Source organism: Stomoxys calcitrans, chromosome 3, assembly GCF_963082655.1.
Source record: "Stomoxys calcitrans chromosome 3, idStoCalc2.1, whole genome shotgun sequence".
NCBI lineage: Eukaryota > Metazoa > Arthropoda > Insecta > Diptera > Muscidae > Stomoxys > Stomoxys calcitrans.
Window position 1 is genome coordinate 86,909,826 of NC_081554.1, and position 15,723 is coordinate 86,925,548.

General features: G+C 41.6%; 1 protein-coding gene across 1 annotated transcript; it reads left to right on the forward strand.

Moving 5' to 3' along the window:
• Window positions 1-794: 794 nt before the first annotated feature.
• Window positions 795-1,643, forward strand: LOC131996059 (uncharacterized). Its single transcript, XM_059365501.1, has one exon. The coding sequence runs from the start codon at window positions 795-797 to the stop codon at window positions 1,641-1,643; it is 849 nt and encodes a 282-aa protein (XP_059221484.1).
• Window positions 1,644-15,723: the final 14,080 nt, after the last annotated feature.

Consider the following 15,723-nt stretch of genomic DNA (forward strand, 5'->3'; position numbering starts at 1 on the left):
AACTTTTAACTATGTTAACGTTGTCTTACCCCCGGCCGATACGGGATGACGATGGGCACCACACAGGCTGGAACTTTGAGTTCCGACTTATGTGGTGCCCATCGTTATCAGGGGAAGCTTAGCTGAAAGCTACCGGGCGCGTCCACAGGTTGCGAATGGTGGAAAGCTCCATTATTATGCGGAGTAGCTGCAAATGCGGCCGCGGGCATTCAGCGATTTTCGAGAGGAGAGTCTCAGTGAGGAGTCAGGTGACACTGGCTCTTAATTAAATACTGAGTGCCAATGATACTTGAGATGACAAGGCGAGTTATTGACGCCTTCAAGTAACCAATGCCCAACATCAGCGATTGTTCCCAGGTTAGGGACGGCTGACGACGAGCGTCGGATCTTGGAGCAAGCGGCTCGCCACAACGATGGATACGTGTTCAATCCCATAAAATCCATGCGGTTGGGGCGCTGGGCCAGTAACCCGCCCCCGGAAAACTGAGAACTACGACCAACGACCAACACAAACGAAAAAAGGACCATGATTTGCGGATCTGCACCTGTGTGGTGACTATATCTCCACAATATTTGTACTGTATTTTACTTTGTTAGTTTTTAAAATAATATAGTCTAAGGAGCCTTTGGATTTACTGTAGAAAATACTTTTTATGTATTGAAATAAAATTTCCAGTTTTGATTTGAAATTGTTAAGATTGAAACACGAAGTTCGGAGAATATTCTTTTAATTTAAATTGTGGCAGTCCTACAATTTGGTGACCCCGAAATTAAGAATTTTCCAACCTTTTAAGATGTCAACAGAAAACAATCCAGCAAATAGCGATATGCCTCCCTCTAATGATATTGGAATTGAATCGGCAAGAATCGCGAAACTTCCACCTTTTTGGAAAGAAGAACCAGCTATATGGTTTTTGCAAGTTGAAGCAACATTTCGTTTATATAGGATTACCCAAGACTCAACCAAATATGAATACCTAGTGGCAAATTTGGATCCATCGGTACTGTTTTTAGTGAAAGATATACTAATGGACACTGCAAATAACAATAAGTATGCAACCATGAAAAAACGTATAATAGATTCCTTCGCTGAATCGGCAGAAAATCAAATCAAACGTGTTTTAAGCGGTCTAGAATTGGGAGATCAGAAACCGTCACATTGCCTACAGCGTTTAAAATCTTTGTTAGCTGGCAAAATTTCTGATGAAGTTTTAAAGACTTTATTTATTGAGCGTTTGCCGGAGAAAGTCCGAAGCATATTAGCAGTGTGCGATTCTCAAGAAATAGACCATTTGGGAATTCGAGCTGATAGAATCATGGAAACACTCTCCACTTCTACGACATGCTTCGTGTCAGAGGTTCAACCGGATGTTGCAGCAAGCAATTTGTCAACAAAAATAGATGAACTCATTGGTCGAATTGATGCTTTGGAAAACCGTTCCAGACAAAAAACACGTTCTTATTCAAAACCGCGTACGCAATCAAATAATAGAAACAAGTGCTGGTGCCATCATCGTTTTGGGGAAAACGCTCGCAAATGTATTCCTCCATGCAGCTTCAGTATAACAAAAAACGAATTCCTCCATCGACCCCAATCTCGGCTGAAAGTGTCAATGGTGCATGCTCTGGCCGCCTTTTTATAACCGATAAGAAATCAAAAATACAATTTTTAGTCGACACTGGTGCAGAAATATCGGTTTATCCTAGCAAAAATCGCAAAAATCCCCAAAAACTATCACTTTATGCTGCAAACGGAACTGAAATCAAAACGTTTGGCTCAATAAACCTTTCATTAGATTTGGGTTTACGCAGATCTTTCTCTTGGAGCTTTATACTAGCTGATGTTTCTCGTCCTATAATTGGAGCTGATTTCCTTCGTCAATTTCATCTTTTGCCAGATCTCAACACCCGCAAACTGGTGGATGGTCGAACACTGCTCGCAGTAAGTGGATCGTTATGTAAAGAAGGCTCTATAGGTATAAAAATGGTTTCTGGAGATACTAGTTTTCATCAGCTTCATCGAGAATATCCTAAAATAATAATGCATAACGAAAATTTTTCTTCTGAGCACGGCATTTATCATCACATTGTAACACATGGTCCACCGGTTTCCTGCAGAAGTAGACGTCTAGATCCTGAAAAACTTAAAGCAGCTAAAGAAGAGTTCCAGTATATGCTGAACAAAGGAATCATACAACCTTCCAGAAGCAACTGGGCAAATCCTCTGCATATGGTCAAAAAGCCTAATGGCGAATGGAGACCATGTGGAGATTACAGAGCTCTCAATACAATTACGGTTCCAGATAAGTATCCCGTACCTTATTTAACCGACTTTCAGATGCATCTTAACGGAGTAAGAATATTTTCAAAATTGGATTTAATGAAAGCGTTCTACCAAATCCCTGTCCATCCACACGATATTCCGAAAACGGCAGTTATAACTCCTTTTGGCTTATTTGAATTCTTGAGAATGCCATTTGGATTATGCAATGCTGCCCAGACTTTCCAACGTTTCATTGATGAAGTATGTAGAGGCCTGCATTTTGTTTTTGTGTACATAGATGACGTTTGCGTTTTTTCAAAATCTGAGGAAGAGCATTTGGAACATTTGAAAATATTATTTGAACGTTTCAAGAAATACGGAATTTTTATAAATCCCTCAAAATGTGTATTTGGCCAAACTGAAATGGATTTTCTTGGTCATCATGTCACTCCCGATGGCATTAAACCTCTTACAGAAAAAGTGGATGTTATTAAGTCATTTCCCTTGCCCAAAACAATCAAAGAACTCCGACGTTTTTTGGCTATGCTAAATTTTTATCGCAAATTTCTTCCTCATGGCGCTCAGCTACAATCTGTTCTAAACGATTTATTAAAAGGCCAGACAAAGAAAAATGATACACGCGAAATTGATTGGTCTGATGAGTTGAAGCAAGCGTTTATTAAATGCAGAGAAAGTTTATCTAATGCCTCGTTCCTTACACATCCCATTCCAAATGCTTCATTAGTGCTAAAAGTTGATGCTTCAAACCATGCGATTGGAGCTGTTTTGGAGCAATATGTAGATGGATCGTGGCAACCACTTGGATTTTTCTCTAAAAAACTAACGCCTACACAAATGAAATATAGTACCTATGATCGTGAGCTTTTAGCAATTTTCAAAAGCGTGCAACATTTCCGCTATCTATTGGAGGCAAGAAAATTCATCGTTTTAACTGACCATACGCCTCTTACATTCGCTTTCAAACAAAAGCTGGAGAAACCATCTCCTAGGCAGAGAAATCATTTGGATTTTATAGCACAATTTTCTACTGACATAAGGTACATCCCTGGTTCTCAAAACGTAACTGCAGGTGCTTTATCACGAATCAAAGCCATCAAAATACGGCCATTGGACTATGAAAAACTTTCGAAGGTTCAAGATGAAGATCCAGAACTAAAAGAAATTATCCGTGAAAACGACAACATAATTTCAGTAAATATACCAAACACGGATATAAGAATATGGTGCGATGTATCAAAATGCGTTTCCCGTCCAATTCTTCCAAAGGAGTTTGGCAAACAGGTATTTCATAACCTTCATAGTCTCTCACATCCTGGAATACGAGCAACTCGTAAGCTTATAACAAAGAAATTTTATTGGACTTCAATGAACAAAGATATTAATGAATGGACTCGAAGTTGTTTGGAATGCCAGCGTTGCAAAGTAAACAAACATACAAAAAGTGAATTTGGTAAGTTTCCACCGACTACTTCGCGTTTTGCTGTGCTACATATGGATATTGTCGGACCTTTGCCTCCATCCGAAGATTACGTGTATCTACTAACTTGCTTGGATCGTTTCAGTCGGTGGCCAGAGGCGATTCCTTTGAAAGATATTAAAACTGAAACCGTTTTCAATGCTTTTTACAATAACTGGATTTGTCGATATGGACTTCCAAATGCTATTACCACTGATAGAGGTAGCCAATTTACTTCCCACATGTTTAAGGAAATAACAAGTAAATTAGGCATAAAACATAACTTTACGACGTCCTTTCATCCACAATCAAAGGGTCTCGTCGAGCGTTTCCACAGAGTTTTAAAAACAGGATTAACATGTGCTGAAAACATTCAATGGACTAAGACTCTCAACACTGTTCTCTTAGGAATCAGATCTGTTACGAAGGAAGACATTGGAGCATGTCCAGCAGAAATATTATACGGTGAACCTATACAACTTCCTGGGGATTTCTTCAAATTAGATTCCAATGTGGATCCTACAAGCCAACTTTATAACATTAAAACTGCTATTAGAAATATGCTATCGACGGAACCAAAACATCACAACAAACCTGTTATTTTTATAAACAAGAATTTAGAGAGTTGTTCTCATGTTTGGAATAGACAAGATGGTAACAAGAGACCATTGCAACCTAAGTATAAAGGGCCTTACCTTATTCTAGATCGACGCAGAAAGGTTTTTACTTTGCTGATTGATGGAAAGCATCAAAATATATCGATAGATCGACTTAAGCCCGCATTTATATTGAATGATGAACCTGGCTCAACACCAGCAGCAGAAGTACCTACACATAATCCTGCAGTTAGAAAAACGCGCTATGGAAGAGTTATCATTATCCCAGAACGCATCTAGCGTTCTTCCGCGGGGGAGTACTGTGGTGACCATATCTCCACAATATTTGTACTGTATTTGTACTGTATTTTACTTTGTTAGTTTTTAAAATAATATAGTCTAAGGAGCCTTTGAATTTATTGTAGAAAATACTTTTTATGTATTGAAATAAAATTTCCAGTTTTGGTTTGAAATTGTTAAGATTGAAACACGAAGTTCGGAGAATATTCTTTTAATTTAAATTGTGGCAGTCCTACACCTGGAATGTCCGCACTCTTTATAGAGAAGGTACAGTATACGCGCTGACGGATGTATTAGAGAAGTACAAGCCAGATATTACCGCCATACAGAAAGTACGATGGACTGGAAATGGCGTCACTGCAACACCAAACGGTGACGAACTCTACTATAGCTGCCATAACACGGGGCATGAAGTTGTCTGTGGATTTGTGGTTAGTCGGAGATTGAAGCATCTTGTCTCCAGCTTTACTCCGGTGGATGAGAGGCTAGCCACAATTCGCATAAAAGCCAAATTCTTCAACATTAGCCTTATTTGTGCCCATGCCCCGACGGAAGACAAAGACGAGCAGACCAAGGATATTTTCTACGAGCACCTAGAGAGAGAATATGACCGCTGCCCCGCCCATGATATTAAAATCGTTCTAGGAGATTTTAATGCGAAAATAGGGAAGGAAGACATTTTTGGTCCAACAGTCGGAAAGTTTAGCCTCCACGAGATAACGTCCAGTAATGGGTTGAGGCTGATAAATTTCGCCGCGGCAAAAAACATGGCAGTTAGTAGCACCAGATTTCAACATAAAAATATTCACAAAGCCACATGGCTGTCACCCGATCAAAACACGAGAAACCAAATTGATCACGTTGTGATAGATGGAAGGCATTCATCAGCGCATTAGATGTACGATCGATCCGTGGAGCGAATATAGATTCGGATCATTACCTTGTTGCAGCAAAGGTCCGCACCCGTTTGAACATGGCGAGAAAAGTACGATCTGACACTGCACGGAAGCTGGACACTGTAAACACAATAAATGGCAGCGGCATACTCCACTCGACTGACCCAACTGCTTGATGAAAGCACTCCTTGTTCCAATGATATAATGGAACAGTGGCAAGCTATTGCCCACTCCATGGAAAATGCCGCGAAATCTTGGGTACCGGAAGCCTCCTCCAAGAAACCCATGGTTGGACAAAGAGTGTCGAGATGCTACTGAAGCCAAGAATGCTGCATATAGAGCAACCCTGCAATCAGTAGCAACGTGGAGAAAAGGAGAGAGGAGAAACGTCTATTCCGCAGAAAGAAAAAGGAAATGGAAAGACGTGAGTTTGAGCGAATTGAGATGTACAGGAGTCAGAATGAAGTCCGGAAATTCTACCAAAGAATTAAACATCAAACCGATGGCTTTGGTGCAGGCATCTTGTATTGTGTAATCTTCGTCTGTCGAGAGGTGGCCTTGTTTCTAAACTGCTTACTTAATCCAAAGTAGCATCTGTTTGCCAGTATAATTTTTCGCTTTATCTCAAAACTGGTGTCATTCGATTGGGTTACGGTGGTGCCGAGGTAGAAAAAGTTGCAGATTATCTCCAAGTTGTGGTTTCCAACTTTCTCCATGTTCTTTATCTGCTCGGTTGTACAAGGCGTTTTGGAGTTGAAACCATCCATTTCGTCTTATCTCCATTTACTGCCAGACCCATTTTCACTGACTCTCTTTCGATACTTTCAAAAGCTGCAGTAACTAATATTTCGGGTGACCGACCTAAGATGTCGATGTCGTCGACATAGACGAAGAGCATGTGTTCTCTTGTGATTAGTGTGCCATATCTATTCGCATCTGAATCTAGTATAATCTTCTCCAGCAGGATATAAAAGAGATCACACGATAGGCTGTGATCCTTGTCTGAAACATCGTTTGGTATTAAATGGTTCGGAGAGATTCTTTTCTATTCTTACTGAGGAATGTGTATCAGCAAGTGCCATCTTGCAAGACTTCTCTCCAAAGAGGTGTCGGCCCGTTCTGACTCTGCAATAAAAAGGTGGCCCCTTATCACTGAGCTTAAACTTGAATCGGACTGCACTTATTGATATGTGAGAAGTTTACCCTGTTCCTTAGTGGTATGTTCATGGGCCAAATTTGCAATTTTACCAAACTCAGGCATGGCTTGAAACACCTTTGAACATATAGGGCTGTCAAAGGCTGTTTTATAGTCAATAAAGAGCTAGTAAGAGTTGTCTTGTACTTCTCGGGTCTTTTTCAAGATTTGGGGCAGTGTGAATATCTGGGTTATGGTGGATTTTCCAGGTCTAAAGCCGCATTGATAGGGCTCAATTATCTCATTGACTTTAGGTTTTAATCTTTCACACAGTACGCTCGAAAGTAATTTGTACGCGATGGGGAGGAGACTTATTCCTTTCCACATTCCATGTCGAGATTCAAATCATCGGCGTGTCGCCTCCGGTTTTAAATGCAGTCGAAACCGTATAGCTGTAATACGATTAGGTGAAAAATCCAGCTTAAGTGAAACTTGATAAAAATAACCATTCAATTTTGGGGGTATTGAATTCGCTTTAGGGAAAAATCGCTAAACTGAAAATACCTCGAAACTGAAAAATTTTGTAAGCCCCAAGTTCGGTTTTTGTATGGAACTGAAATCGCATAAGTGAAAAAATCATTTTTATTGCCCCAGCGTCCCAACCGCATAGGTAATGTGAGATCACATATGTATCTCTCGGTGTCATGAACCGCTTGCTCCAAGCTCCGATGACCGCTTCCAGCCGCCCCTAACCTGAGAACAGTACCTGAAGTTGGCCCGTGGTTATTTGAATGCACCAATAACTCGCCTTATCATTCGAGTATCATTGGAACTCAGTAGTTGAGTAAGAGTCAGTGCCACCTGACTTCTCACTGAGACTCTCCTCTCGAAACTTGTAGCTAGAATTTTGAGAGGGTTTTTCGACATGAGTTCGCAAAAGAGATGTTGTGCCCTTGATCCAAATCGAACTTTGTAAAAGAGGCGTAACAGCAGTCCTCCAAAAAAATATTACGGCATTAGGACAACCCATGGGTTCCTCATATTGTATGTCAAAAATTCATGGTATGTATACGGTTAAGGTCGAGTGGAAAAAATAGATGCCATTAAGTTCATAACACTCATGATTTGGCGAAAACCTCTGACACGGCACCAACCAACCATTCAAAATAATTTCTTTATTAAATTCAATGGACATGGGTGCGTATGTTTACTTTTCGATAATTTTGTCCATATTTACCATGCGTTATACGCACTCTTGGTCACCAATGTAAAAATACATGCCAAAAGATTTCATTTTTCCAAAATCTCAGACTTTAAAAAACAGTCGGACCTCGATTATCCGACATGCTCGGCACAGGAGGCATAACGGATAATCGATTTTGCCGGATAATGGAGTAATATTTATACCCTACACCACCACTGTGGTATAGGGTATTATAAGTTCGTGCATTTGTTTGCAACGCTAAGAAGGAGAAGAGCTAGACCTATTGATAAATATACCGATCGACTCAGAATCACTTTCTGATTCGATTAAGCCATGTCCGTTTGTCCGTCTGTGAGTCCATGTATTCTTGTAATCAAAGTGCAGGTCGTATTTGTTGTCCAATCATCACGAAATTTTCCACATTGGTAAAAATCGGTTCAGATTTGGATATAGCTCCCATATATATGTATCGCCCGATTTGGACTTAAATGGCCGTAATAGCTACAATTATCAACCGATCTGCACAAAATTTGGCACAGATTTTTTGTTGCTGATCTTTATACATCTACAAAATTTCATCAAAATCGGTTAAGATTTGGATATAGCTCCCATATATATGTATCGCCCGATTTGCACTTAAATGGCCGCAGAACTCTAATTATAAACCGATCTGCACCAAATTTGGCACGGAATCTACGAGATTTTACTAAAATCGGTTCAGATTTGGGTATAGTTCCCATGTATATGTATCGCCCGATTTACTCTTATAAGGCTGTAATAAACAGAATTTGTAATCGATCTACACAAAATTTGTCGCGGATTGTTTTGTTACTGATCTTAACATATCTGCTATTGGATGTAGCACCCATACATATTTATCGCCGGATTTGCACTTATATGACCGTAGGAACAACAATTTTCAAACGATCTGTTTAAAAGACGGTTGCCCAAAAAGTAATTGCGGATTTTTTAAAAGAAAGTAAACATTTTTAATAAAACTTAGAATGAACTTTAATCATATATACTTTTTCTATACTTTTTTTTCTAAAGCAAGCTAAAAGTAACAGCTGATAACTGACAGAAGAAAGAATGCAATTACAGAGCCACAAGCTGTGAAAAAATTTGTCAACGCCGACTATATGAAAAATCCGCAATTACTTTTTGGGCAACCCAATATATATTGCCCGAATTTATAATTGTAGGGTAGGTGTAGGGTATTATATAGTCTGCTCCCCCCGACTTTTGCCTTTCCTTACTGGTTTTACATATCGTTGATAACGTTTAATATTTCCGTAGCGTTAGCGTATGTATGTAATCTGTCATATCTATAACTGAAACACGAGTAGATACATTTTTCGATGATAACATTTACATCTTCCTATTGCACCTTAATCCTTGGCTGGATTTAAATATTTAATTTTACGTCGGATGTCGGACAGTTGTCTATTAGCAGAAGGATTTTATGATCATCTTTCAGACCAATTTTCTTAAATTTATCTCTTGTTCGTGAACAAAATATTTGTAAAATCGTTCTAAAAAATATTTATTCAGTTACCCAAGCTTTTTTATTGGCTTTATAAATAGCGGGAAGTCTGTTAAAACTCATTAAAGTTCTTGGCCGAGCACTTTTTCCTATAACTTTTCCCGTTATGATACCGAAAGCTATAATAGCCACGTCTTCTCACAATCCGGATCTCCCAATACGACTTTCGTACCGATCTACCGACCGTTTCGCTGATCCATGCGCTTTCGCTCCCATGCCCCCAATACGAATTGTGTCGCCCCGAAAGGCCTCGGGCTAACCAAGTTGATTGACGTCAGTCCTCTGGCCATTAATGCCAAATCATCTGATCGTGTCAATCTCAGAGAAGACGCTAATCTCCTTGTTATACTTTAAGACCATTCGTGATCTTTCCGTATTGATTGTTATTGCCCTTATGGCCAGTTTACTATCCGCGAAGATATTCACTATCGACGTCCTCTCGTTAACACCACACCACTTCACGCATTCCGTGATCGCTCGGATCTCCACCTGTGGAACAGTATTTTGGGGTGGCAGTCTAAAACAGATCCCAGTCCCTGGCTTCTCACTTTAGACCCCCTGGCCCATTTTGTCCTCTAGCTATGATCCATCCGTGTAGCATGATCTTCCAGATGGCAATACTAGGGTTCCGTCAATCCAAGAGTGTGCCGCTGGCAGCAGTGCCTCGTACTCGACCTTAAGGCTCATCTCAGGTATCCGATCGGAAACCTCTTCTTTTCCTTCAAGGTTTCCTATCGTCGCCTCGATTATTCCGCGATGGCCTGCTCCTATCCTCTATCCAATGACCTGCTCCTATCCTCTATCCAATCTCCCATCGCCTTAAGTCTCATAACCACAGTGGCTGCCTCACACTTAATCTGTATGCCTATGGGCCGGATATCTTGAAAAGTCTCCAGTGTCATAGTGGACGTGGTCCTCAGAAAGAAAACATGTTCTCTGAAACTGTTGTATTATCCTTACGTTACACTTTTTCTCCATCGCACTCCACGAAACTACTGAGGCGTAGGTAGAGCCAGTGGAATATTCTCGGATTCAGGCCCCATTTCGAGCCTACGGCCCGTCTACAACATCTGTTAGCCTTCTCAATATGCAAGATCACTCCCAAGTATTTGCACTTGTTAGATATCAAAATTGTTCTATTGAGGAAACGTGGTGCATCAAATTTGCCCACTTTCGTCTTCCTCGTGAACAGGCAGATTTCAGTCTTCTTTGGATTAACATTGAGACCCCTACTTCTACCCCAATCGTATGCCATCTGCAAGACCCTTTCGGCCCTTCTGCATAACTGTTGCGGATCCTTACCCCTTAGAAGTATTGTAACATCTTCACGTAGCAGACGGGTTCAATTCCCTCCTCAATCAGCATTCGTAATAGGTTATTTATGGTGGTCACCCATAGGAATGACGATAAAATTGTTGTCTAGCCATCATGTCCAGAGGTATGGTGTCGTCCTCGGTACGGCTGTGATGCACAAACAAGCCATCCTTTGGATCCGGCTGAGTATTAATCAGTATATGGACTTTGAAGCGCAGTCCACCAAACCACAAAACCATATAGCACGGTTAAACCCCTAACATTTCCAATAGCTGTCTTGCGGGTGTATATGGCAAGAGTTGCCTTTCTTACCCTCTCCAAAATGTTGGATTTTAAGTTCAATTTCCTGCCCAGCAAAACGCAAAGCCAACAGGTATTTTGCGATGTCAGCATACGGAACATTCTCTCCTCCCAAGGAGACAAGTGTCACTGTCGGTAACTTGTAACTCCTGCTTGTAACTCCTCCTGCTGAAAAGAACTAGTTCTGCCTTAGATGGTTTTACGCCAAGACCAGTTTCGGTAGCCCACTTAGCTGTCTCACATAGATCTTCGTGTAGTATATCTCTTAGAGTGCTGGGAAACTTTCCCCTAACAGCAATTGTTACGTCATCTGCATATACCTTCTGTTTTCAGAGACAATAATTTATTGTTAATGGCTATATTCGAAAGTAGAGGAGCCAGTACACCTCCTTGAGCTGTTCCATCTTTTTAGATCCACAGATCCCAAGCCTGCATTATTTTGTAAGTTATTCATAAACTTTCTTACCGTAATGTTGATGCCTAGAAACTCCAGCCCTTTCATGATTGACGTCGGTTTTACATTATTGAAAGCATCTTCAATGCCAAGAAGTGCTACCATTGTATATTCCTTGACAGCGAGAGAACCCTCTATGTAGGCGACTAGGTCGTGAAGGGTTGTTTCAGTGGACTTGCCCTTACTGCATGCATGATGTTGCCGAGACAGGCGATCCCCACATATCTTTACCCTAAGATATGTTTCAGCTTCAGCATAAAGGATGACAGACAAGAAGGACGAAAAACTCTCCAAAAGCAGGTTTTCCTGCTTTTGGAATGAATATGACCTTTGTGCCTCTCTATCCCACAGGTTTATACGACATGCTGATAAAGCACAGTATATTTCCCTAGGCCAAGGAGCCAGTCTGTCGGACAGAGCTTGTAATCCAACCAGGGATACATAATCTGGGCCTGGCGACTTAAAGGAGTCGAAACTTTTTATCGCCTATAGGATCTCATACACAATTACCCCAATAACCTCCGACGAACGCATACCAGTGACAACCTCTTCTGGTCCCACGTTGTCCGTTGGAGAGTTTCCCAGGAAAAGTATATGAACGAGTACTACTTCTAAATTTCCCGTAAATATTCCATTAAGGAACAGGGGATACTTCTCTAATACCAATGAGTGCAGTTCGATTAAAGTTTAAGCTCAATGATGAGGGGCCACACCATAGCGACACTACTTGGTAGAGAACTTTTAACATGGCAGGTTTCCTCACAACTGTAACCAGGAGCTAACTTCCGCTGCGTCACGGTGGCTAACCTCTATGCCATCAACGAGTAGTTCTAGTGTTTCCTCACTAGACATTGTCCATGCATTCTCTGACTTCTGAATATATCCCACCGTAATATGTCTCGAAGATTGGATCTTCTTTAGCCTAGAGTCCTCAGATGTATCCTCCACGGAGCTGCAGAACTTCTCCCAAGATTTGTTCTGAGCCGTTCTCAGCTCGTCCTTGCATTTTCTTAGTTCAGCCTTACAGACGTCCCAACAGTGTGGTTCCCATTTGGCTTTCGCTCTGTTTCTGCAGTCCTTCCTTAGACCAACAAGTTCTGTGGTCCATCATGACGGTCGCCGTTTGCCCCATTGGCATGGCACTTGGACATCCTGACACAAGCGAGTCATTTAGGGCCTTCGTGAACCGCTTGACCATTATGTCTATGTCCTCCGCAGTTTCCACTTCCTTTTCAGGTCTAAAGGGGATAGTCGTGCACAATGTGTGCCGAAGTTTATCCCAACCCGCCTCTCTTTTGTTCAGCCGAAAGACCACTTCTGCAGTATTTTCGCCCAAGCTGAATCTCATATACCGATCAGAGAAGCTGTGGTCATCCAACACTTCTCAGTCGCATATCATTCCGCTTTTTAATAAAATTAGGCTTATTTCCTTTATTACAAATCGCCAGATTGCAACTTATAAAAAAGGGTGATTTTTTAAGAGCTATTGGAAAGTTTTTCAAAAAAAAAAAATCACATAAAATTCAGAAAAATGCATGAAGTCTTTATGTGAATCGATAGTACGTTCCATATAATTTAATGTTTGGAGATTATTTCATGCAAATGTTGACCGTGACTTCGCATCAAATGGTCCATCCGCTTAGTAAAATTTTGGCATACTCTTTCCAATATTTCGGCCGGTATCTCACGTGTAAATGCTTTAATGTTCTGTCTGTCTTCCAATGTTTCGATTGAAGCGGGCTTGTCTGTATAGACATGAGCTTTAACATAGACCCACAGAAAATAGTCTAAAGGCTTCAAATCGCACGATCTAGGCGGCCAATTGAACGGTCCTGAACGTGAAAAAAATTTTCATCGAACTCCCCTCTCAATAAGTCCATTGTTAAGCGTGTTGTGTGGCATGTGGCACCATCTTGTTGAAACCACATGCCATGCAAGTCAAGCTCTTGTATTTTTGGCAAAAAAAAAGTTGGATATCATCTCACGGTAGCCCTCACCATTCAAAGTAACGTTACGATTCCCATCATCTGTGAAGAAGAACGGTCCAATGGTGCCACCAGCCCAAACTGCGACTTTTTCGGGATTCATTTGTAGCTCTTGCTGTGCTTCTGACTAATTCTCAATCCAAAATGGGCAATTCGATTATTTACGTATCCATTGCGCCAAAAATGAGCTTCGTCGTAAAATGGTAGAAGCGCGCGATGAACTTTCTTAACAGAGCACTCATTTTGCTAATAGAATTCAATAATTTGCAATCGTTGTTCGTTTGTAAAACGATTCATGGTTAAATTATAGACCAAACTGAAGATGTCTGACAGTGAAACAAAACACGAAACGTGCGTGAGCTGTTTAATCCAGTGTTGCCAAAAAGATAATAGCTAAAAATATCCCTTTATATGCGATAAGCAGCTCACCCCTTTCGTTGATATCGGAAATTCTCCATGTCTGGTGATGTCCATTTGTATCACTTTCTACAACGAGGCTCTTTATCCCTGCAGAAGCGGATTCAACTTATAGCTTGAAGGCGGCATCTCTGATTCGGAAGCCTACCGGTAATAAGAGTTCAAGGCTGGCTACTACTACAATACATCTTCATTGCTTAGCGACGGAAAAAGAAAGAATACGGGCTCTGTATCTCCCATTCCCAGTACCTTGAGTAGTTTAAATCCGGGAATTCTAAGTCTACGAACCATTCGTCCACAAACCCATGGTTCCTAGATAAGAACAACGTCAAAGCCTCCTGCCATCAGAAGGATCTTTAGTGCCGCCGAAGCGGCTTTACAATGGTAAGTCTTCTGAATCTGCCAAGAGTTCATCCTCACAAGATCTTCTCATGATGAGTTTCCTTACGCATCCAGAGGCAATTGAGAAAGCAGTGGAACCACTCTTCCTTAGGACACTGGACACCTGCGGTGTGGACGATTCCTCCTTGGATGCTTCAGTAACTTTTGGTGTCGAAGTACCTTTAGAGTTCCGTGCTTCTGCGCTGGCTCACACCTTGAGCCCAATCCAACCGGATGTCCCATCCACACAGGGCTTTTCCGGTCCCATTTCGACGCCTTCCCTTTCCGACCGTGGTAGGGGATTTTCAGCCACCTGCAATCCGCTAGACTTTAGAGATGTGGTCGATAGTTCCTCAGATAAGTGTTCAGCAACAACTGCTCTCTCCTATCTCGTGATTCCCTAACCCCACCGCTTCTATAGACCTTCAGCTTCAACTTGTTGAGATCTGCGAGACAGCCGGTCTCCGGTCGCCATCAGCCTCATCCAATCTACCAATCTTCCAGTCGGTGGTTGAAAGATTGGGATGATATTTCCTTAGCTTTTCCGGTCCCATTTCGACGCCTTCCCTTTCCGACCGTGGTAGGGGATTTTCAGCCACCTGCAATCCGCTAGACTTTAGAGATGTGGTCGATAGTTCCTCAGATAAGTGTTCAGCAACAACTGCTCTCTCCTATCTCGTGATTCCCTAACCCCACCGCTTCTATAGACCTTCAGCTTCAACTTGTTGAGATCTGCGAGACAGCCGGTCTCCGGTCGCCATCAGCCTCATCCAATCTACCAATCTTCCAGTCGGTGGTTGAAAGATTGGGATGATATTCCCTTAGTCTCCTAAGTATGGATTCAGGATCTGAGGGAATCCTTGGTATCTAAACATGAGCCATTGGTTGAGAAGGAATATCTTGCATGCATCTTCATAAACTGGAGCATGCATCTTCATAAACTGGAAGAGTCCCAGGCTTTTCTGCATCAGAGGTATGCAGCCCTGTTTCTCTCCCTGGTCGACAATTTCCATCTTCAAGCTGTCCTTAACGATATTAGCATAAGTCCTTGGACCCATATTACTATTGTTCGCCTAAGTTTTTTTGGGCGTAGGTACATAGTACTTGTACGTAGGTCAGCATTCTGTAAGATCTGTAATGTTATTCCACTGCGTTTTCCTTAGCTGGCGGGGCCACACTGGCGCTGCATTGTTTATCACTGACTGGCCAATTGCTTTGTATGTAGTCAACAAGGTTTCTTTGTCAGCGCGCCAATTGCTGTCGGCAAGCGACTTGAATTCTTCTTTTTACTTCCTAACTTGAATTTATCTAGCTTTAGTGCGGGGATATCCACCTTTCTGATGTTAACGCCGGGATTTGAATCCAGCCGTTCAGCCCCATAGGGGGACATGCTAACCTCTGTGCCACGGTGGTCTACAAAGGAACGTGTTAGGGATGTCCTTAAAAAGCGTGGCACGA

Bases quoted from the DNA above. Each gene is read 5' to 3' on its own strand.
- LOC131996059 (XM_059365501.1), top strand. From the start codon at position 795: ATGTCAACAGAAAACAATCCAGCAAATAGCGATATGCCTCCCTCTAAT.